The following is a 24,799-nucleotide window of genomic DNA, read 5'->3' as shown; positions in this document are numbered from 1 at the left end:
CAAAGACGATTGACAAGGGGAGGGCCGTGGATGTCGTCTATATGGATTTTAGTAAAACGTTTGACAAGGTCCCTCATGGCAGGTTGGTACAAAAGGTTAAATCTCACAGGATAAAAGGTGAGCCAGCTAAATGGGTGGAGAACTTGCTTGGCCATAGAAAACAGAGGGTAGCAGTGGAGGTGTCTTCTTCCGGTTGGAGGTCTGTGACTAGTGGTGTTCCGCAGGGCTCTGTACTGGGACCTCTGCTGTTTGTGATATATATAAATAATTTGGAAGAAGATGTAGCTGGTGTGGTCAGTAAGTTTGCGGATGACACAAAGATTGCTGGAGTTGCTGATAATGATGAACATTGTCAGAGAATACAGCAGGATATAGAAAGGCTGGAAAATTGGGTGGAGAAATGGCAGATGGAATTTAATCCAGATAAAAGCGAAGCAATGCATTTTGGTAGATCTAATGTAGTGGGGAGCTATACAATAAATGGCAGAACCATCAGGAGTATAGACACACAGAGGGATCTGGGTGTGCAAGTCCACAGATCCTTAAAGGTGGCAGCACAGGTGGAGAGGGTGGTGAAGAAGGCATATGGCATGCTTGCCTCTATTGGATGGGGCATAAGAGTATAAAGTTGGCATATGATATTGCAGCTATATAGAGCGTTGGTTAGGCCACATTTGGAATACTGCTTCCAGTTCCGGTCACCACACTACCAGAAGGACGTGGAGGCTTTGGAGAGAGTGCAGAGGAGGTTTACCAGGATGTTGCCTGGTATGGTGGGTCTTAGCTATGAGGAGAGATTGGGTAAACTGGGATTGTTCTCCCTGGAAAGATGGAGGATGAGGGGCGACCTAATAGAGGTGTACAAAATTATGAGGGGTATAGATAGGGTGAACAGTGAGAAACCTTTTCCCAGGTCGGAGGTGACGAACAAGACGGGTCACAAGTTCAAGGTGGGGGGGGCAAGGTTCAACACAGATGTCGGGGGATATATTTTACAGAGGGTGGTGGGGCCTGGAATGTGCTGCCAAGCAGGGTGGTAGAGGCGGACACGCTGGGATCGTTTAAGACTTATCTAGATTAACAGACTGGGAATGGAGGGTACAAACGAATAGTCTAGTTGGACGCTTGAGCGGCACATGCTTGGAGGGCCGAAGGGCCTGTTTCCTGTGCTGTATTGTTCTTTGTTTGTTGTTGTTCTTACTCTTTGTTTCCTCTCTGCCATTCAGTTTTCTATCCATCTCAATACACGACCCCCAATCCCATATACTTTAATCTTGTATGATAATCTCTCATGTGGGACTTTATCAAACAAAGAACAAAAGAGAACAAAGAAAATTACAGCACAGGAACAGGCCCTTTGGCCCTCCAAGCCTGCACCAACCACGCTGCCTGACTTGACTAAAACCCCCTACACTTCAGGGGACCATATCCTTCTATTCCCATCTCATTCATGTACTTGTCAAAATGCCCCTTAAAAGTCACTACTGTATCCGCTTCCACTATCTCCCCCGGCAACGAGTTCCAGGCACCCATTCCTCTCTGTGTAAAAAATCTGCCTTGTACATCTCTTTTAAAATTTGCCCCTAGCATCTTAAACCTGAGCCCCCTAGTAATTGACTCTTCCACCCTGGGAAAAAGCTTCTGACTATCCACTCTGTCCATGCCTCTCATCTTGTAGATTTCTATCAGGTCTAAAACATTTTTCAGAAGTCCAAATATACATAAGAACATAAGAACATAAGAAATAGGAGCAGGAGTAGGCCATCTAGCCCTTCGAGCCTGCCCCGCCATTCAATAAGATCATGGCTGATCTGTTGTGGCTCAGTTCCACTTTCCCGCTCTCTCCCCATAACCCTTAATCCCCTCTCTTATCAAGAACCCATCAACCCGCTTCTTAAAAATACTTAGCGAGGCAGCCTCCACTACTTCAACGGGCAGAGAATTCCAGAGATTCACCACCCTTTGAGTGAAGAAGTTCCTCCTCAACTCCGTTCTAAACCGCCTCCCCTTTATCTTGAGGCTGTGCCCCCTAGTCCTACTGTCTTTTTTGAGCGGGAAGAGTCTCTCCACCTCTATCCTATCCATCCCATTCATCATCTTATACGTCTCAATGAGATCTCCCCTCATTCTTCTAAACTCTAACGAGTACAAGCCTAGTTTATTCAGCCTCTCCTCATAGCTCAATCCCCTCAACTCTGGTATCAGCCTAGTAAACCTCCTCTGCACTCCCTCCAGGGCCAAAATATCCTTGCGCAGGTGCGGCGCCCAAAACTGCACACAGTACTCCAGCTGCGGCCTCACCAATGCCCTATACAGCTGCAGCAAGACCTCCCTACTTTTATATTCAATCCCCCTCGCTATGAAGGCCAGCATTCCATTCGCCTTCCTGACCACCTGCTGCACCTGCAAGCTGGGTTTTTGCGACTCATGCACAAGGACCCCGAGGTCCCTCTGCACCGTCGCCTGCTGCACACCTATTGGTTCTCCCTTGTCAACTCTACTCGTTACATCTTCAAAGAATTCCAGCAGATTTGTCAAGCATGTTTTCCCCTTCATAAATCCATGCTGACTCTGTCTGATCCTCCCACTGCTTTCTAAATGCTCTGCTATAAAGTCCTTAATGATGGATTTGAGAATTTTCCTCACTAATGACGTTAAGCTTACTGGTCAAAAATTCCCTGTTTTCTCTCTACCTCCCTTTTTGAATATTGGAGTGACATTCACTACCCTCCAATCTGCAGGGACTGTTCCAGAGTCTATAGAATCCTGGAAGATGACCACCAATGCATCCACTATTTCTAGAGCCACTTCCTTCAGTACTGTGAGATCTAGATTATCAGGCCCCGGGGATTTATCTGCCCCCAATCCCACCAGCTTTCCCAGCACCATTTCTCTACTAATATTGATCTCCCTCAGTTCTTCACGCTCACTAAATCTTGCATTGTCCAACATTTCTGGCATCTGATTTGTGTCGTCTTTTGTGAAGACAGAACCGAAGTATATATTCAGTTGCGCAGCCATTTCCTTGTCCCCTATTATACATTCCCCCGTTTCCACCTCTAGGGGACCTACATTTGTCTTCACCAACCTCTTTCTCTTCACATACCTACAGAGACTCTTAGTGTCAATCTTTTTGTTCCCCGCAGGCTTACTTTTGAACTGTATTTTCCCCTTCTTAATCAACGCCTTGGTCCTTAGATTGATTCCTGGGATGGCAGGTCTGTCATATGAGGAGACACTAAGTCGGTTAGGATTATATTCACTGGAGTTTAGAAGAGTGAGAGGGATCTCATAGAAACTTATAAAATTCTAACAGGGTTAGACAGGGTAGATTCAGAAAGAATGTTCCCGATGGTGGGGGAGTCCAGAGATATGGGGTAAATGAACTCCCTGATTGAAGCCTATCGTGGGGACCTGAGCCGCAGCATGGTGCACGCAGCAGTCCTGTACAACAAAAGATTAAGGTGGTTCACAATCTCCTAAACATGCCCATTTTGTAACCTTGTGGAGTCTGCGGACCCTGTCAATGTTCTGTGTTATAACCTGAATGCCCTTTTCAGTTTTCTCAAAAAACTTCTATTGATGTTTTGTTTGCACTGCTGTCTCACGCTCCTTATCTATGGGCATCTGGTGTGGAGGGGACAGGGAAGGAGGAGGACCTTCTCGTGAACCTGCCTCTGGGCCTGGCAAACTGTGTCATCTACAGGTCTAGGCAGCAGGCGACTGAGGGAGTTGTCCAACCTGACTGTCTGCCTCAATGCAACTACATGTATCCCAATTCCTCAGCTTCAAATGGATTCTTTGCATTTCCTCCTTAATTCAACTTGTTAAAACAAGACAGCAATTCCAACGAGATCTGCAACCAAATCAGGGATGTACTAAGAGTGGCAATGAATACTGACAATGTACAATACAATAGAAGCACCATCAGAACCCTGCTTCAAGCAATCATTATATGGGGCCTGCAGTATGCAACTGGACACAGTGCAAATCTAAGCGTAATGTGAGAATCTCGTCAACTCTGCTTTGATCTCTCTTCACGTAACAGTCAGCATCTGACTATCACCTGAAACATTCTGCTCTTAAAGTGACTAGAAAAGTCTTATTGTCAATAAGCTCTTGGTTGCACCCAAACTATCTCTTGAAGATAGAAGGCTCTATTTGCTAAGGTAAAAATAGCTGCACAGAGATTTCACAATATTATTCAAAAATTGTTGAATATTCACATTTCAACTACAAACAGGTTTCTACTCAATTTCCTAATCTTTCAAAGGAAAATGGAGTTAAACCAATCTAACCTTTGCAAGTTAAGCTACATTTTATTCACTTTCAAAAGTCAAGCTTATTATGAACAAACAATTGGGTCACAAAGCGTTTGGGAACTTATTCACAATTCTACGTAAAGACCAAACAAGGACTAAAAATACTTTCTTCTAAAAATACACATACTTTCCCCTTGGAACTCAATAACCATATTTTTGTCCAGCCAAATGCTGCCAATACTAAAGTTCCAGCATTACTTTAAGTTGAACTATAAGATGACAACACCAACCTTTGAAATATGTTGCCTGTTCACAGCATAGCTCCACACTCCAAGTTAAAGCATTGCTAACCTCTTGGGAGTACTCGGACAATATATCTAGACCCTAGACTGAGCAGCAACAGCTGACTGCCTGTAATATGGCAAGCAAAGTCGTCATTGCTCCTCTCACAGGCAGGAACAATGAATAGTTGTATGAAAATACATTTACAACTCTGTAATGACTTTTTGATACATACTTTGTACACCCTATGGCAAAATTCTGCTGCCATGACTATCTACTGTAATTCAAGTAAATGGCTGAAATTATTCAATACAGGCTGCATATTCCAAATGGATTGGAGGGGACAGAAGGAGAGATAAATGCCAGTCCTGATGTCCAAAAGCAGCACTCACAATCGGGACCAAGCAGTCTCTCAGGCTCTCTTGCACTATTTGTCAGTACGGGCTTAGTTGAACCTGTGAGCTTAAATCCCATTCCAGGACTAGAGCACAGATGTGATCATTAATATTCCAAAGCAGGACTGAGGGAATGCCACACTGTCAGAGAGTCAGTGCCGAGAGAGTGCCACACTGTCAGAGGGTCAGTACTGCGGGAGTGCCACACTGTCAGAGGGTCAGTACTGAGGGAGTGCCGCACTGTCAGAGGGTCAGTACTGAGGGAGTGCAGCACTGTCAGAGGGTCAGTGCTGAGGAGTGCCACACTGTCAGAGAGTCAGTGCTGAGGGAGTGCCGCACTGTCAGAGGGTCAGTACTGAGGGAGCACCGCACTGTCAGAGGGTCAGTACTGAGGGAGCACCGCACTGTCAGAGAGTCAGTGCTGAGGGAGTGCCGCACTGTCAGAGGGTCAGCACTGAGGGAGCGCTGCACTGTCAGAGGGTCAGTACTGAGGGAGTGCCGCACTGTCAGAGGGTCAGTGCTGAGGGAGTGCCGCACTGTCAGAGGGTCAGTACTGAGGGAGCGCCGCACTGTCAGAGGGTCAGTGCTGAGGAAGCGCCGCACTGTCAGAGAGTCAGTGCTGAGGGAGTGCCGCACTGTCAGAGGGTCAGTACTGAGGGAGCACCGCACTGTCAGAGGGTCAGTACTGAGAGAGCGCCGCACTGTCAGAGGGTCAGTGCCGAGGGAGTGCCATACTGTCAGAGGGTCAGTGCTAAGGGAGTGCCGCACTGTCAGAGGGTCAGTGCTGAGGGAGTGCCGCACTGTCAGAGGGTCAGTGCTGAGGGAGTGCCGCACTGTCAGAGGGTCAGTGCTGAGGGAGTGCCGCACTGTCAGAGGGTCAGTGCTGAGGGAGTGCCGCACTGTCAGAGGGTCAGTGCTGAGGGAGTGCCGCACTGTCAGAGGGTCAGTGCTGAGGGAGTGCCGCACTGTCAGAGGGTCAGTGCCGAGGGAGTGCCGCACTGTCAGAGGGTCAGTGCCGAGGGAGTGCCGCACTGTCAGAGGTTCAGTACTGAGGGAGTGCCGCACTGTCAGAGGTTCAGTACTGAGGGAGTGCCGCACTGTCAGAGGGTCAACACTGAGGGAGTGCCGCACTACTGACAGTACCATATTTTGGACAAGGTGTTAAATCAACACCTCCTCTTTCAGGCAAATGTAAAAGATCTTATAGCAGCATTTTGAAGAGCAGCAAGGATCTTCTCCCTGTGTTCTGGCTAATATTCATCCCTCAATCAGCAGGTTATCTGCCCAATGCTGTTTGTGGGAGCTTGCTATTCACAAATGTGCTATTGCATTTCCTACAACAGCGATTAAGTATTTCAGTGGATATAAAGCTCTTTGAGTTACAGACATGATCTTACCGGCTCGCTGCTCTGGTCAATCAGCGAGGTGAACCGGGAAGATAGCATGCAGGGGGAAATCGGTCTCACACCCATTCTGTATCCTCCCGGTCATGTTTTGCCAGTGAGAACAGCTTCATGTCCAGGGAGGGCACAATGCCTATGAACATAAAACTAACAGAAGTTAAAAAGGATTTACTTGGTCCCACACAGCTGCTTCTCCCCTCGAATCACTACAGCTCTGCAGTGGCAGGGACCAGACACCATGGCAATGCCAGGGAGAATCAGAGGCCATTGAAGCCCCCAGGTCTTCAGGGGGATGGCCCATCAGGCAGTGCCCATCAAGAACCCACCAGGTTCTTTACCGGTGAGAATTACAGCTGCTCCCCACTAACAGGGACCAGACGTGGTGGCCTCGCTGGTAGAACCAGAGACCATTGAGGTCTCCCAGGAGGTCAGGGGCAAAGTAGGTGATGCCCCTTGGGCGTCCACTGCCACTCTGCGTTTGAGATCAGTGAGGGGAAAGGGGGGAAAACCAGTCAGGGCCGGTGGGGGGGGTCGTGATTAGTCACAGACCTCCACAGGGGTGGGGTTTCGAGGTTTGGGCCACGGATGCCAGCTGAAAGCTGCACAGGTCTTGACAGGTTTCTCTGCTGCTCAGAGCAGAGAGAACTGCACAAGCACAATTGTGCTCTAGGCTGTTATTGGCTGGTTTTCAGGCAATTTAGGCTCTGCCTCCTACCCTTAGTGGCAAGAAGCAGATTTCAAGGCTTTTTTTCTGCACGAAGTGTATAAGATACCAGAATTGGACTCGTCGAAAAAACAAATCAGAGACTCACCCGTTTTCATGCTCATTCTGGACTTTGATTTTTTCACAAGATCACCCGCTTCGCATTTTGTTGGGAAGATTTCGCCCATAGAATCATAAAGTTTTCCAGCATTCCAAGAGGCAATTAGTCCTTCCGAACAGCACCAGCAACCAAGAACCTATCTATTCTAACCCCATTTTCCAGCACTTGGTCCTTGGCCATCTATGCTATGGCATTTCAAGTGCTCACCCAGGATCCAGGTTCAATTCCGGCCTCTGGTAACTGTCTGTGTGGAGTTTGCACATTCTCTTTCTGTTTGCGTGGGTTTCCTCCAGGTGGTCTGGATTCCTCCCACACTCCAAAGATGTGCGGATTAGGTTAGTTGGTTATGCTCAATTATTCCATGGTGTCAGGGAGATTAGAAGGGTAAATACGTGGGGTTATGAGATAGAGCTAGGGTGGAGTTGTTGTTGGTGCAGGCAGAAATAATTCATGACTCACAACAAAGATATATTTCAGTGAGGAAGGGAACGTGTCAACCATGATTAACCAAGGAAGTAAAGGATAGTATTAAAATGAAAGAAAAAATGTTCAACGTGGCAAAGATTAGAGGATTGGGAAAGTTTTAAAATCCAACAAAGGATACCCAAAAAAATAATAAAGCAGGAAAAGATAAACAATGAGGGCAAACTAGCAAATATTATAAAAATAGACAACAAGTGTTTCTTTAAATATATAAAATGGAAGAGAGAGGCCCGTTAGAGGACACAACTGGGGAAATAATAATGGGGAACCAGGAAATGACAGGGGAGTTAAACAAATAATCTTCATGGTGGAAGACACTGAAGACGTTCCAAAAATACTAAATAATCAAGAGGCAAAAACAGCGAGGAAATAAAATACAATAACTATCACTAGAGCAGAGGTATTAGAGAAACTAGCGGGACGAAAGGCTGATAAGTCCTCTGGACCGGATGGGTTGCATCCTAGGATATTAAAGCAAGTCACTACAGAGATAGCGGATGCACTGGTAGTAACTTTCCAAGAATTCTTAAATTCTGGAAAAGTCCCGGAAGATTCAATAACTGTCGAAGTAACAACACAATTATTCCAAAAGGAAGCAAGACAGAAATCAGCCAGTGAGCTTAAAATCTATCACTGTCAAAATATTAGAGTCCATTATAAAGGAGGTAAAAGCAGGGTATTTAGAAATACATCATATAATCAAGCAGAGTCAGCATAGTTTGACCAAAGGGAAATCATAGCTGACAAATTTATTAGAATTCTTTGAGGTGGTAACGAGCAGGGTAGATGAAGGGGAACCAGTAGGATACAGATAGGCTGGGAAAATGGGCGGAGAAATGGCAGCTGGAATTTAATCCAGATAAATGTGAAGTGATGCATTTCAGTAGATCTAAGGTGGGGGGGAGCTATACAATAAATGGCAGAACCATTCAAGAGTATAGATGCACAGAGGGACCTGTGTGTGCAAGTCCGCAGATCCTTAAAGTTGGCAGCACAGGTGGAGAGGGTGGTGAAGAAGGCAAATGGCATGTTTGCCTTTATTGGATGGGGCATAGAGTATAAAAGTTGGCATATAATGTTGCAGCTATATAGAGCGTTGGTTAGGCTACATTTGGAATACTGCGTCCAGTTCTGGTTGCCACACAACCAGAAGGACATGGATGCTTTGGAGAGAGTACAGAAAAGATCCAATGGGATGAAGGAGTATAATATCAAGGGTAAGACTCTTAGCAGTGTCAAGGATCAGAAGGACCTTAGGGTCCGGGTCCATAAGACTCTTAAATCGGCCTCGCCAATGTGGATGTGATCAAGAAGGCGTATGGTGTACTGGCCTTCATTAATCGAGGGATTGAGTTTAGGAGTCGGGAGATAATGCTGCAGCTTTGTAAGACCCTAGTCAGACCCCACTTGGAGTACTGTGTGCAGTTCTGCTCACCTGACGCTCAGAAAGGATAGTAGGACTAGGGGGCACAGCCTCAAGATAAGGGGGGGGCGGTTTAGAACGGAGTTGAGGAGGAACTTCTTCACTCAAAGGGTGGTGAATCTCTGGAATTCTCTGCCCGTTGAAATGGTGGAGGCTACCACACTAAATATTTTTAAGACGCGGGTTGATGGGTTTTTGATAAGAGAGGGGATTAAGGGTTATGGGGAGAGGGCAGGAATGTGGAACTGAGCCACGACAGATCAGCCATGATCTTACTGAATGGCGGGGCAGGCTTGAAGGGCTAGATGGCCTACTCCTGCTCCTATTTCTTATGTTCTTATGTTCATTACAAGAAAGATGTGGAAGCTATTGAAAGGGTGCAGAGGAGATTTACAAGGATGTTGCCTGGATTGGGTGACATGCCTTATGAGGATAGGTTGAGGGAGCTAGGTCTTTTCTCCCTGGAGAGACAAAGGATGAGAGGTGACCTAATAGAAGTGTATAAGATGTTGAGAGGTATAGGTCAGGTGGATTCTCAGAGGCTATTTCCCAGGGCTGAAATGGTCGCTACGAGAGGGCACAGGTTTAAGGTGCTGGGGAGTAGGTACAGAGGAGATGTCAGGGGTACGTTTTTCACTCAGAGGGGTGGTGAGTGAGTGGAATCGGCTGCCGTTGGTGGTGGTAGAGGCGAACTCGTTGGGGTCTTTTAAGAGACTTCTGGATGAGTGCATGGGATTTAATGAGATTGAGGGTGATAGATAGGCCTCATAGGTAGGGATATGATCAGTGCAACTTGTGGGCCGAAGGGCCTGTTTGTGCTGTAGTTTTCTATGTTCTAAAAGGTTTACCAGAATGTTGCCTGGTATGGAGGGTCTTAGCTATGAGGAGAGATTGGGTAAACTGGGGTTGTTCTCCCTGGAAAGGAGGAGGATGAGGGGTGATCTAACAGAGGTGTATAAAATTATGAAGGGCACAGATAGGGTGAACAGTGGGAAGCTTTTTCCCAGGTCGGAGGTGACAAACACAAGGGGTCACAAGTTCAAGGTAAGAGGGGCAAGGTTCAACACAGATGTCAGAGGAACGTATTTTACACAAAGGGTGGCGGGGGCCTGGAATGCACTGCCAAGCAAGGTGGTAGAGGAAGACACGCTGGGATCGTTTAAGACTTATCTAGATAGCCACATGAATAGAGAGATACAAACGAATGGTCTAGCTGGGCTCATGAGCGGCGCAGCCTTGGAGGGCCGAAGGGCCTGTTCCTGTGCTGTATTGTTCTTTGTTCAGTAGGTAGGTATACTTGGATTTCTAAAATACGTTTGATAAGGTTACTTAATAAGATCAGAGCTCATGGTGTTGGGGATGGTATATTAGCATGGTTAGAGGATTGGCTAACTAATAAGACAGAGATTAGAGAAGAGGCATTTTCAGGATGGCAAACTGTAACCAGTGAGACCAGTTCTGAGGTCACAATTATTTACAATATTTATTAATGAATTGGATGAGGGAAGTGAATTTACTATTTGCCAAAATTGCAAATGACACACAAATAGTGGGTAGGCAATTAGTGAGGACGACACAGAGGGATAATAGGCAGGTAAAGTGATGGAATACAGTGCAAGACATTATGCACATTGGTAAGAAAAATAATGGGACTGAATAGTATTTAAATGAAGAAAAACTGCAGAAAGGATGTAAATAAGGTTGAAAGAGTGCAGAGAAGGTTCACAAGGATGTTGCCGGGACTTGAGAAGCTGAGTTACAGAGATAGATTGAATAGGTTAGGGCTTTATTCCCTGCAGTGTAGAAGAATGAGGGGAGATTTGATAGAGGTGTATAAGATTTTGATGGGTATAGATAGAGTGAATGCAAGAAGGCTTTTCCCACAGAGGCTAGGGGAGAAAAAAACCAGAGGGCATGGGTAAAGGGTGAATGGAGAAACGTTTAAAGGGAATATTAGGGGGGGGCTTCTTCAAGCAGAGAGTGGTGGGAGTGTGGAATGAGCTGCCGGATAAAGTAAATGCAGGGTCTCTTTTAACATTTAAGAAAAACTTGGATGGGTTCATGGATGAGAGGGGTGTGGAGAGATAGGGTCCAAGTGCAGGTCAGTGGGACTAGGCAAAAAATGGTTTGGCACAGACAAGAAGGGCCAAAAGGCCTGTTTCTGAGCTGTAAATTTTCTATGGTTCTAAAGCTGCAGCACCGAGGGATTAGGGGGTCCTCACACATAAACCACAAAAAGCTAGTGTGCAAAGTTCAGCAGGTAATATGGAAGGCAAATGGAACGTTGGCCTTTATTTCAAAGAGAACGGAGTATTAAAATAGGGAAGTTAAAACTATATAAGACACTAGATGGGCTACACCTGGAATACTGTAAACAGCTTTGACCTCCTTACCTAAGGAAAGTTAAACTGGCATTGGAGGCAGTCCAGAGGCGTGCACCAGGTTGATCCTGGATATGAAGGGATTTTCTTATGAGGAGAGGTTGATTAGATTGTACCCACTGGAGATTGGAGGAACGAGAGGCAACTTTATTGAGACATATAGGATCCTCAGGTAGAGCTTCCTCCTGTTGTTCTTCAGCCTCTCTCAATACTACTGGGTTCTCAGGACGGCTTGACACAGGAAGATACTAAGAGGTTACTTTGCCTGCGGGACAGTCTAGGACCAGGGGGCACAATCTCACAAGTGAAGGGTCGCACATTTAAGACAGAGATCAGGGGGAATTTCTTTTCTCAGGGGGAAGTGAATCTGTGGAATTCTTTTCCGCAGAGGGCTGTGGAGGCTGAGTCATTGGTTCAAGGCTGAAATAGATAGATTTTTAATCAGCAAGGGAATCGAGGGTTATGGGGATAAGGCAGGAAAGTGGAGTTGAGGGTAATCATATTAGATCAGTTATGATTTCATTGAATGGAGGAGCAGACTGGATGGATCGAATGGCCTACTTCTGATCCTATGTCTTGTGGTCTTATGCTAGCCTTCACTGCAAGGGAGCTGGAGTCAAAGAATCCTAACCTGAAAATGTTGACACCATTTTGTTTTCAACAGCATTCATTTGCACTCATTTTGACATCAATTGTGCTCAAAAGCAATCATTTAGCCACTGACATCGACCTTTTTCAGAGGAAATGATTTAGCTGTCATTTAACATCAGAAAAAAACAAACTTGATATCAATGTCATCAAATGCCCCAAACCACATTTGCTGTTTACTTGTGTTTCAAAACTTCTGCTTTTATACCTCAAGAATTAACTCATATGAAATATGAGCAATTTCTTAATATAAAAACATAGAAAACAGAAGCAGGAGCAGGCCATTCGGCCCTTTGAGCCTGCTCCGCTATTCATTATGATCATGGCCGATCATCACATTCAATATCCTGATCCACCCTTCCCCCCATATCCCTTGGTCCCTGTACTCCCAAGAGCCATATTCAATTTCTTTTTGAAATCACATATTTTGGCCTCAACTACCTTCTGTGTTAGTGAATTGCACACATTTATGACTCTCCTGGTGGAGAAATTTTTCCTCACCTCAGTTCTAAACCGTTTGCCCCTTATCTTCAAATTATGAAATCTAGTTCTGGCGACCCCACCATCAGCAATATTCTTTCTGAATCAACCCTGTTTAATCCTGTTAGAATTTTATAAGTTTCCATGAGATCCCCTCTCACTCTTCTAAACTCCAGTGAATATAATCCTAACCAATATAGTTTCCCCCCATTTGACAGACATGCCATCCCAGGAATCAGCCTGGTAAATCTTCGCTCCACTCCCTCTATAGCAAGGATTTCCTTCCTCATTTAAGGACACCAAAATTAAACACAATATCCCAGTTGTGGCCTCACCAACGCATGTTACAATTGCAGCAAAACATCCCTGTCCCTATACTCAAATCCTCTTGCTATGAAGGCCAACATACCATTTGCCTTCTTTACTACCTGCTGTACCTGTGCGCTTAAGCTCAACATCATCCAGGACAAAGCAACCCCAGTTGATTGGCACCAATCTACGATCGCAAACAGCAACTCCCTCAATCATTGACACATAGTGGCAGCAGTGTGTATCAGATGCAAGTTGGACTGCAGCAACTCACCAAGGCTAATTCTATACTCACAAAATCTCCCACCTACAATGACAAAGGCAGCAGACATATGGGAACACCACTGAATTCAAGTTGCCCTCGAAATCACATATCATCTTGACTTTGAACGGTATCATCATCAATGTTAACTCAGCTCCCTCACACTGTCACTCAGTAACCCCTCTCCCTCCAGCACCCTGTGTTACTGACTGTATCTGTACTGATGTTAATCCAGCTCCCTCACACTGTCACTCAGTAACCCCTCTCCCCCCAGCACCCTGTGTTACTGACTGTATCTGTACAGATGTTAATCCAGCTCCCTCACACTGTCACTCAGTAACCCTCTCCCCCCAGCACCCTGTGTTACTGACTGTATCTGTACTGATGTTAATCCAGCTCTCTCACACTGTCACTCAGTAACCCCTCTCCCCCCAGCACCCTGTGTTACTGACTGTATCTGTACAGATGTTAATCCAGCTCCCTCACACTGTCACTCAGTAACCCCTCTCCCCCAGCACCCTGTGTTACTGACTGTATCTGTACAGATGTTAATCCAGCTCCCTCACACTGTCACTCAGTAACCCTCTCCCCCCAGCACCCTGTGTTACTGACTGTATCTGTACTGATGTTAATCCAGCTCCCTCACACTGTCACTCAGTAACCCCTCTCCCTACAGCACCCTGTGTTACTGACTGTATCTGTACTGATGTTAATCCAGCTCTCTCACATTGTCACTCAGTAACCCCTCTCCCCCCAGCACCCTGTGTTACTGACTGTATCTGTACTGATGTTAATCCAGCTCTCTCACACTGTCACTCAGTAACCCCTCTCCCCCCAGCACCCTGTGTTACTGACTGTATCTGTACTGATGTTAATCCAGCTCCCTCACACTGTCACTCAGTAACCCCTCTCCCTCCAGCACCCTGTGTTACTGACTATATCGGTACTGATGTTAGTTCGGTTCCCTCACACTGTCACTCCCATCACAGTGCCACTGTTTGCTGTACCCTGCTCCCTCATATAGTTGTACTCAGCAATTCCTCTCACCTTGTCTCGGCTGTTGAGAAAGTACTAGTAGAAGCTGACAGCCTCGGTTACAAAGGTATTACATTACAGCTGTCTTACCGGCTGCTCCGGGTAGGAATCGAGGGTAATTGGCTGCGTTGCCATCATGGTTCTAAAGAAAGCCAGAGCGATGTTTGCATCATGAAGGAAGGAAGATGGTGATCCTGAAATTACAGAAAGGTGAGACAGTGATTTTAGAAACAGTTCATACTTTTTTGCTTTTTTCCTTTAATTTTCCATGACAACCAGTATATTCTGACAAAGGGCATAGAGCCAGAATTCTGTCTTTGCCCATATTCTACAAATCACATTCTCATCCACTCTGTAGCCCTGTGAACCATTGTTCAAAAGCATTAAACCAGTACATTTCGTACCCCTACAAAAATACTCAAAGCACTGCAAGAGCAAACACATTCCCTAACGGAATGGTGCTCGGTGGGAAGTGGGGTAGCGAGAGAAGGCTCAGAAATGCACAATGCCATCACTAACTTACAAAAGTGACAATGTAGAGGCACAGTTTATTACTTTTTTTTATATATTACTGTGGAAAGTAAGTTAGGAACTGGCAGAGTCTGAAAGCATATGAAAGGAAAGTCTTAATGTTATGAATTTGTCACTAGATAACCCCAGAGAATAAAATAGAGGGGTTATATGGCTGCAGAGGTGACCCAAACATTAGAGCCAAGGTCGAAGTTGTAAACCCTGTCACACGCAGATTTATTATAGGAACAATTTATTTTTGAGGAGCTTGATTGAAATACTTAAAGAATCATTTCTTAAATAGCTTGCAATGAAACCCCCAGAGAGGAGCAAATAATGGATTTAATTCTAATTAATGAGACTGGATTAAATAGTTAGATTGATATATAGGAGCATTTGGGGGTTATTTATGGTTGCATTATTAACTTTTATAATTAAAATTAGCACAGAACAGATTATAAAAACAATTGTTTGCAGATTATAAAAGCAAACTGTGGGCAGTTCTGGTCCCCCTATTATAGAAAGGACATTATTAAACTAGAAAGAGTGCAGAAAAGATTTACTAGGATGCTACCAGGACTTGATGGATTGAGTTATAAGGAGAGGCTGGATAGACTGGGACTTTTTTCTCTGGAGAGTAGGAGGCTGAGGGGTGATCTTACAGAGACCTATAAAATAATGAGGGGCACAGATCAGCTAGATAGTCAATATCTTTTCCCAAAGGTAGGGGATCTAAAACTAGAGGGCGTAGGTTTAAGGTGAGAGGAGAGAGATACAGAAGTGTCCAGAGGGGCAATTTTTTTCACAGAGGGTGGTAAGTGTCTGGAACAAGCTGCCAGAAATAGGAGTGGAGGTGGGTACAATTTTGTCTTTTAAAAAGCTTTTAGATCGTTACATGGATATAGAGGGATATGGGCCAAACGCGGGCAATTGGGATTAGTTCAGGAGTTTCAAAAAAAAAGGCAGCATGGACAAGTTGGGCCAAAGGGCCTGTTTCCATACTGTAAACCTCTATGACTAATAAAGAATTTGGATTTCAGCAGAATAGACTTTGGAGTTCATCAATGCTGTGTAAAAACAACAAAGAAAGAAGAACTATTTAAAAGGAAGAAGTGTGAGATAATGCATTTGGGGAACAGAAATAAGATAAGGGTATGCGCAACAAGTGGGAAAATACTGATAAGCGTACGGAATCAGAGGTTTGCTTATCCACAAATCTCCAAAGATAATGGGCAAATGAGGAAATGAATGAGAAGGCAAAATTTTAAATTCTTTTATCATCATGAGATGTGGGCATCACTGGCTAGGCCAGTATTTAATGCCCATCCCTAACTGCCCTCTAGAAGGCAGTGGTGGGATGTCTTCTTGAACCACTATAGTCCCTGAGGTGTAGGTACATGCATCTTGCTGTTAGGGAGAGAGTTCCAGAATTGTGGCTCACTCACAGAGAAGGAATGATGATATATTTCCAAGTCAGGATGGTGTGTGATTTGGATCAAAGAAAATTACAGTGCAGGAACAGGCCCTTCGGCCCTCCAAGCCTGCACTGACCGTGCTGCCCGACTGAACTAAAACCCCTAACTCTTCCAGGGGACTATATCCTTCTATTCCCATCCTATTCATGTATTTATCAAGACACCCCTTAAAACTCACTATCGTATCTGCTTCCACTATCTCCCCCGGCAGTGAGTTCCAGGCACCCACTACACTGTATAAAAAACTTGCCTCATATGTCTCCTTTAAACCTTGCCCCTCGCACCTTAAACCTATACCACTCTGGAGAAAAAGCTTATTATCCACTCTGTCCATGCCGCTCATAATTTTGTAGACTTCTATCAGGTCGCCCCTCAACCTCTGTTATTCCAGTGAGAACAAACCAAGTATCTCCAATCTCTCCTCACAGCTAATGCCCTCCACACCAGGCAACATCCTGGTAAATCTTTTCTGTACCCTCTCCAAAGCCTCCACATCCTTCTAGTGTGGCAACCAGAATTTTAATGCTATATTCCAAACCTGACCTAATTGAGGGGAATTTCAGATGTTGGTGTTCCCAGGTATCTGCTGCTCTTGTCCTTCTAGATGGTAGTGGTTTTGAATTTGGAATGTGCTGCCTAAGGAACCTTTGTGACTTCCTGTAGTGCATTTTATAGATGTATACACAATTGCCAGTGTTCACTGGTGGTGGATTGTGGAAAGGGCAGCAATCAAGTGGGCTGCTTTGCCCTGGATGATGTGAAGCTTCTTCACAGTTGTTGGAATCCGAAGGCGAATGAGTAGGTTGGGGATGATATTAAACAGGAAATTAAAGATGCTTTAATTAGACGTGCTTGTAGCTAGGTGCTACAGTAATCATGGGTGACTTTCAGCTACAAATAAGTTGGGCAAATCAAACCAGCAATACTGTGGTGGATGAAGTCCCAAAGTGTATATGAGATTTTTTTTGACCTGGTGCTTTTCAGCTGATGCAGGCACAATAGACTGAAGGGTCTATTTCTGTGCTGTAAAACTCTATGATTCTATGACCAGTACTTTGAGGAACCAACTAGATAACATGCTATCCTAAATTTGGTATTGTGCAAAGAGAAAGGGTTAATTAATAATCTTGTGCCGAGTCCTTTAGGGAACAGTGAACATAACATGGTAGAATTCTTCATCAGGATGGAAAGTGAAATTGTCCAATCTGAAACTAGGGTCCTAAATCTAAACACATTGAGTCAAGTTAGAAAGGATGAGGGGTGAGTTGGCTAGGATAGAGTGGGAACTTCATTAAAAGGCATGAAGGTGGATAGGCAATGGCTAACATTTAAGAAAGCGCAGCACGGTGGCACAGTGGTTAGTACGGCTGCCTCATAACGCCTGGGACCCAGGTTCAATTCCAGCCTTGGGTCACTATCTCAAGTATGGATAGTGTGAAGTTTGCACATTTTCCCAGTGTCTGCGTGAGTTTCCGCTGGGTGCTCCAGTTTACTCCCATAGTCCAAAGATGCGCAGGTTAGGTGGACTGGCCATGCTAAATTGCCCCTTAGTGACAGGGATTAGCAGGATAAATACATGGGATTATGGGGATAGGACTTGGGTGGGATTGTGGTCAGTACAGACTTGATGGGCCCAATGGTCTCCTTCTGCACTGTAGCGATTCTATGAATGTATGCATTGCAACAATTATACATTCCTTTCTGGTGAAAAAAACACAGCAAGAAAAGTAGTCCAACCACAGTGAACAAAAGAAATTAAGGATAGTATTAGAGCCAGAGGAGTCATATAAAGTTGTTTGAAAAAGTTGCATGCCTGAGTGAGAATTGGGGGCAGATTAGAATTCAGCAAAGGAGAACCAAGAGATTGATTAAGAGGGGAAAATAGAGTATGACAGTAAACTTGCAAAGAACATAAAAGGAAACCGTAAAAGCTGCTTTAAGTATATAAAAAGAAAAAGATTAGTGAAGCCAAGTGCATCAGTCACTGAAAGCAAGCCTGCAGTACTGCAAGCAAATCAGAAGGCAAATGGTATGTTGGCCTTGATTGCAAGAAAGTTCGAGCACAGGAGGGAGGATGTCTTAATGCAGCTATACAGCGACTTGGTGAGACCACATCTGGAGGATGGCATGCAGTTTTGGTCTCTTCATACAAGAAAAGATATACTTGTCATAGAGGGAACACAGCAAATGTTCACTAGATTGATTCCTAGAATGGCAGAATTACCTTATATGAGGAGACTGGGTTGACTGGAAAGGGGCCTTTAATTGAAACAAATAACATTCAGACGGGGCTGGGCAAGAGGTTTCCCTTTGCTCAAGAGATCCAGAACAACGGGATATGGTCTCAAGATCTGTGATAGGCCATTTAGGACTGAGGAGAGGAGAACTTTCTTCACTCAGAAACTGATGAATCTGTGGGATTCTCACCATCGGGAACATTCTTTCTGAATCTACCCTGTCTAATCCTGTTAGAGTTTTATAAGTTTCCGTGAGATTCCCCCCTCGCATTCTTCTAAACTCCAGTGAATACATTTCTAACCAGCTTAGTCTCTCCTCATATGACAGACCTGTCATCCCAGGGTTCAGCCTGGTAAACCTTTGCTGTACTCCCTCTATAGCAAGGACATTCTTCCTCAGATACCAAAACTGCACACAATATTCCAGGTGTGGCCTCACAAACCACCTATACAATTGTATTCCTGTACTCAAATCCTCTTGCTATGAAGACCAACATACTATTTGCCTTCTTTACTGCCTTCTGTACCAGCATGCTTACAAAGGACAAAGAAAATTACAGCACAGGAACAGGCCCTTCGGCCCTTCAAGCCTGCACCGACCATGCTGCCCAACTGAACTAAAACCCCCTACCCTTTTGGGGACCATATCCCTCTATTCCCATTCTATTTATGTATTTGTCTGGGCATCCCTTAAAAATCACTATATTGTATCTGCTTCCACTACCTCCCCAGCAGCGAGTCCCAGGCACCCATCATCCTCTGAGTAAAAAATTTGCCTTGTACTTCTCCTTTAAACCTTGCCCCTTGCAGCTTAAATTTATGCCCCCTAGTAATTGACTCTTCATCCTGGGAAAAAGCTTCTGACTGTCCACTCTGTCCATGCCCCTCATACCTTCAGCAAGTAATGCACAAGGGCACCAAGGTCTCGCTGAATATCCATCTCTCTCAATTTACACCCATTCAAGTACTAATCTGTCTTCCGCTATTGCTACCGAAGTGGATAACCTCATATTTATCTACATTATACTGCATCTGCCATGCAGATACCCACACACTCAGCCTGTCCAAATCACACTGAAGCAACTCTGCATCCTCCTCACAGCTCACCCTTCCACCCAACTTTGTATCATCTGCAAATTTGGAGATAATACATTTAGTTCCCTCCTCCAATCATTAATATATAATGTGAACAGTTGGGGTCCCAGCACAGATCCCTGCAGAACCCCACCAGTCACTGACTGCTGATCAGGAAAGCCCCATTTATGCCAACTCTTTGCTTCCTGACTGCTAACAGCTTCTATCCATCTGAAGACATTACCTGCAATCCCATGTGCTTTAACTTTACATGAAGTTTATATAAAACTTCAGAAGGTCTCACAGAACAGATGTGTTCTGTGAGACCTTCTGAAAGTCTAAATAAACCACATCCATTAGTTCTCGTTGTACATCTCTACTAGTTGCATTCTCAAAGAATTCTAATTGATTCAACAAGCATGATTTCCCTTTCGTAAACCTATGCTGTCTGATTATCCCACTGCTTTCCAAATGCCGAATTATGAAATCCTTGATAATAGATTCCAGCAATTTCCCCAGTACCGACGTTAGGCTCACTGGTCTATAGTTCCCTGTTTTCTTTCTACCTCTCTTTTTGAATAGCGGGCTTACATCAGCTGCCCTCCAATCTGTAGGAACTATTCCAGCGTCCAAAGAATTTTGGAAAATAACCACTGATGGATCTAGTATTTCCAGATCCACTTCCTTAAGTACTCTGGGATGAAAATTCAGGAACTGGAGATTAATTCACCTTCAATCCCATAGGTTCCCCAAAACTAATGCTGAGTTCCTTCAGCTCCTCGTTAAAACTGGTTTCTCTCAGAACTTCTGGTACATTATTCATGTCTTCCTTTGTGACGACTGAAGCAAAGTGTGAACTTAATTTCTCAGCCATTTCTTTATTCCCCGTTATGAATTTTACTGTTACTGACTGTAGGGGTCCACAATCATTTTTGTCAATCCTTTTCTTTTTACATATCTACAGAAACTTTTACTGTCAGTTTTTATACTCACCACGAGTTTACTTTCATACTCTATTTTCCTCTGTTTAATCAATCCCTTGGTCCTACTTTGTTGAATTTTAAACTGTTCCCAATCCCTGTCAGGCCTATTGCTTTTTCTTGCCAATTTGTCTGCTTGTTCCTTAAATCTGATACTATTTCTAGTTTCCCTTGTAAGCCATGGTTTGGCCACAATTCCCTTATTACTCTTGCGCCAAACAGAAATAAACAGCGTCTGGAGTTCACCTATTCGATCGTTAAATGCCTACCATTGCCTATCCAATGTCTTTTCTTTCAGTAATGTTTCACAGATTCCCTGTAGTAAAGGTAAAGTGCAGTTAGTGAGGTTCTTATCAGCTTGGATCAGATTCTTTCTCCACAACAGGAAGGTAAATGAAGTGTTGATCTGTATTGTAAGGAGGCTGGAGTATAAGAACTCCTGCTGTAATTGTACAGGGTGAGACCACACCTGGAAAACTGCTTGCAGTTTTGATTGGAGAGAGATTGTTTCTCCAGATTATGGAATCTAGAACATGGGAAAATACAGTATGAAAGTCAGCTTGTAAGGAACATAAAGACTGACGCTGAGTTTCTATAGATACATGAAGAGAAAGAGATTGGTGAAGACAAATGTAGGTCCCCCTACAGACAGAAATAGGGGAACGTATAATGGAGGGCAAAGAAATGGTCGAGCAACTGAAAACATACTTTGGTTCTCTCTTCACAAAAGAGGACACAAATCAGATGCCAGAAATGTTGGACAATGCAAGATTTAGTGAGAGGGAAGAACTGAGGGAGATCAATATTAGTAGAGAAATGGTGCTGGGGAAGTTGATGGGATTGAAGACGGATAAATCCCCAGGGTCTGATAATCTAGATCCCACAGTACTGAGGGAAGTGGCTCTAGAAATAGTGAATGCATTGGTGGTCATCTTCCAGGATTCTATAGACTCTGGAACAGTCCCTGCAGATTGGAGGGTAGCGAATGTCACTCCAATATTCAAAAAGGGAGGTAGAGAGAAAACAGGGAATTTTTGACCAGTAAGCTTAACGTCATTAGTGAGGAAAATTCTCAAATCCATCATTAAGGACTTTATAGCAGAGCATTTAGAAAGCAGTGGGAGGATCAGACAGAGTCAGCATGGATTTATGAAGGGGAAAACATGCTTGACAAATCTGCTGGAATTTTTTGAAGATGTAACGAGTAGAGTTGACAAGACAGACCCAGTAGATGTGATACATATGGACTTTCAGAAAGTGTTTGACAAAGTCCCACACAAGAGATTATCGTGCAAGATTAAAGCACACGGGATTGGGGGAAGCGTACTGCGATGGATAGAAAACTGGTTGGCAGAGAGGAAACAAAGAGTAGGAATTAATGGGTGCTTTTCAGATTGGCAGGCAGTAACTAGTGGGATGCCACAGGGATCGGTGCTGGGACCCCAGCTATTCACAATATATATTAATGATTTGGATGAGGGAACAAAATGTGATATCTCAAAGTTTGCAGATGATACTCTTTCAGAATGATCTGGACAGGTTGGGTGAGTGGGCTAATCAATGGCAGATGCAGTATAATTTGGATAAATGTGAGGTTATTCACTTTGGAAGCAAAAACAAAAGGCAGAATACCTAAATGGCTGTAAATTGGGAGAGGGGAGTGTGCAGAGGGACCTGGGTGTCCTTGTGCACCAGCCACTAAAGGTAAGCATGCAGGTGCAGCAGGTGATAAAGAAGGCAAATGGGATGTTGGCCTTCATTGTGAGAGGTTCTGAGTACAGGAGCAGGGATGTGTTGTTACAGCTATACAGGGTCTTAGTGAAGCCACACCTAGAGTATTGTATGGATTTTGGTCTCCTTTTCTGAGGAAGGATGTTCCTGCTCGAGAAAGAGTGCAGAGAAGGTTTACCAGGCTGATTCCTAGCATGGTGGGACTGATGTATCAGGATAGATTGACATGGCTTTGAGTGGAAAACCATGTTTCACAAATTTGATTGAGTTTTTTTGAAGAGGGTAGCCAAGAAGGTAGATGAGGGCAATGCAGTTGATGTTGTCTACATGGACTTAAGGAAAACCTTTGACAATGTACCACAGGGTAGATTAAATCTCACGGGATCCAGGGTGAGGTAGCTAAATGGATTCAAAAATTGGCTTGACAGAAGCCAGAGGGTGGTTGTAGAGAGTTGTTTTTCAAACTGGAAGCCTGTGATCAGTGGTGTGTCTCAGGGATCAGCGCTGGCCCCACTGTTATTTGTCATTTGAATTAATGATTTGGATGAGAATACAGGAGGCATGGTTAGTAAGTTTGCAAATCACACCAAGATTGGTGACATAGTGGACAGTGAGGAAGGTTATATCCAATTGCAATGGGATCCTGATCAATTGGGTCAGTGGCTGATGAATGGCAGATGGAGTTTAATTTAGACAATGTTAGGTGATGCATTTTGGTAGACTGAACCAGGGCAGGACTTACTCAGTTAATGGTAGGACGTTGGGGAGAGTTACAAAGAGATCTAGGGGTCCAGGTTCATAGCTCCTTGAAAGTGGAGTCACTGGTGGACAGAATGGTGAAGAAGGCATTCAGCTTGCTTGGTTTCATTGGTCAGAACTTTGAACATAGGAGTTGGGACGCGTTGTTGAAGTTGTACAAGACATTGGTAAGGCCACACTTGGAATACTGTGCACAGTTCTGGTCACCCTATTATAGAAAGGAGTACTGCCTTTTAAGGATCAACAAGGTCATCTATGTGTGGATCCACAAGAGATGGGTGAGATCCTAAATGAATATTTCTCATTAGTACTTACTGTTGAGAAAAGCATGGATGTTAGGGAACTTGGAGAAATAAATATTGATGTCTTGAGGAATGTACATATTACAGAGAAAGAAATGCTGGAAGTCTTAAAGTGCGTCTTAAAAGGATCTTAGAGACATATAAGATAATGAAAGGGATGGATAGGGTAGAGGTAGAGAGATTCTTCCCGCTTACAAAGGATAGCAGGACTAGAGGGCACAGCCTCAAAATAAGCGGGGGGGAGCAGTTTAGATCAGAGTTGAGGAGGAACTTCTTCAAAGGGTGGTGAATCTCTGGAATTCTCTGCCCGTTGAAATGGTGGAGGCTACCTCGCTAAATATATTTAAGTCATGGGTAGATAGGTTTCTGATAGACAAGGAAATTAAGGGTTATGGGGAGAAATCGGGAAAGTGGAACTGATCCACTTCAGATCAGCCATGATCTTATTGAATAGCGGGGCAGGCTCGAAGGGCTAGATGGCCTACTCCTGCTCCTATTTCCTATGTTCTTATGCGTCAAGGTAAATAAATTTGTGGGACCTGATGAGGTAAATCCCAGGACGTTGTGGGAAGCTAGGGAGGAAATTGCGGATCCTCTAGCCGAGATATCTGAATCATCGATAGTTCACGGGTGAGGTGCCTGAAGATTGGACAGCAGCAAACGTTGTGCTCTGTTTAAAAAGGGCTGCAGGGAAAAGCCTGGGAACTACAGGCCAGTGAGCCTCACATCTGTGGTGGGTAAATTGTTGGAAGGTATTTTGAGAGACAGGATCTACAGGCATTTAGAGATGCAAGGACTGATTAGGGACAGTCAGCATGGCTTTGTGACTGCAAATCATGTCTCACAAATTTAATTGAGTTTTTTGAAGGGGTAACCAAGAAGGTAGATGAGGACAGTGCAGTTGATGTTGTCTACAAGAACTTTAGCCAGGCCTTTGACAAGGTACTGCATGGTAGATTGTTGCATAAGGTTAAAGTTCATGGGATCCTGGGTGAGGTATCTAAATGGATACAAAATTGGCTTCTTGACAGAAGCCAGAGGGTGGTTGTAGAGAGTTGTTTTTCGAATGGGAAGCCTGTGATCAGCAGTGTGTCTCAGGGATCAGTGCTGGGCTCAATGTTATTTGTCATTTATATTAATGATTTGGATGAGAATATAGGAGGCATGGTTAGTAAGTTTGCAGATAACACCAAGATTGGTGGCATAGTGGACAGTGAGGAAGGTTATCTCCAATTGCAGCAGGACCTTGATCAATTGGGCCAGTGGGCTGACGAATGGCAGATAGAGTTCAATTTAGACAAATGCGAGGTAATGCATTTTGGTAGACTGAACCAGGACAGGACTTACTCTGTTAATGGTAGGGCACCGGGTAGACTTACAGAACAAGGAGATCTAGGTGTACAGGTTCATAGCTCCTTGCAGGTGAAGTCACAGGTGGACAGAGTGGTGAAGAAGGCATTCAGCATGCCTGGTTTCATCAGTCAGAACACTGAATACAGGAGTTGGGACGTCTTGTTGAAGTTGTACAAGACATTAGGAAGGCC

At 44.4% G+C, this 24,799-nt stretch overlaps 1 protein-coding gene across 2 annotated transcripts in view; it reads right to left on the bottom strand.

Annotated features, from left to right (window-relative positions):
* Positions 1-24,799, bottom strand: part of pknox1.1 (pbx/knotted 1 homeobox 1.1) — a 203,246-nt gene that overhangs the window by 156,318 nt on the left and 22,129 nt on the right. For both annotated transcript variants that reach the window (XR_013885386.1, XM_080182556.1), the window contains exon 2: positions 14,278-14,381. Coding sequence is in view for 1 of the 2 variants with exons in the window: in XM_080182556.1 (XP_080038682.1) it covers positions 14,278-14,325 (48 nt within the window). In the remaining variant the exon portion in view is untranslated. The remainder of the gene's footprint in view (positions 1-14,277; positions 14,382-24,799) is intronic.

The sequence above is a fragment of the Carcharhinus amblyrhynchos genome, unplaced genomic scaffold, assembly GCF_965287045.1.
Source record: "Carcharhinus amblyrhynchos unplaced genomic scaffold, sCarAmb.v2.hapA scaffold_65, whole genome shotgun sequence".
Lineage (NCBI taxonomy): Eukaryota > Metazoa > Chordata > Chondrichthyes > Carcharhiniformes > Carcharhinidae > Carcharhinus > Carcharhinus amblyrhynchos.
This window is presented reverse-complemented; position numbering and strand designations above follow the sequence as displayed.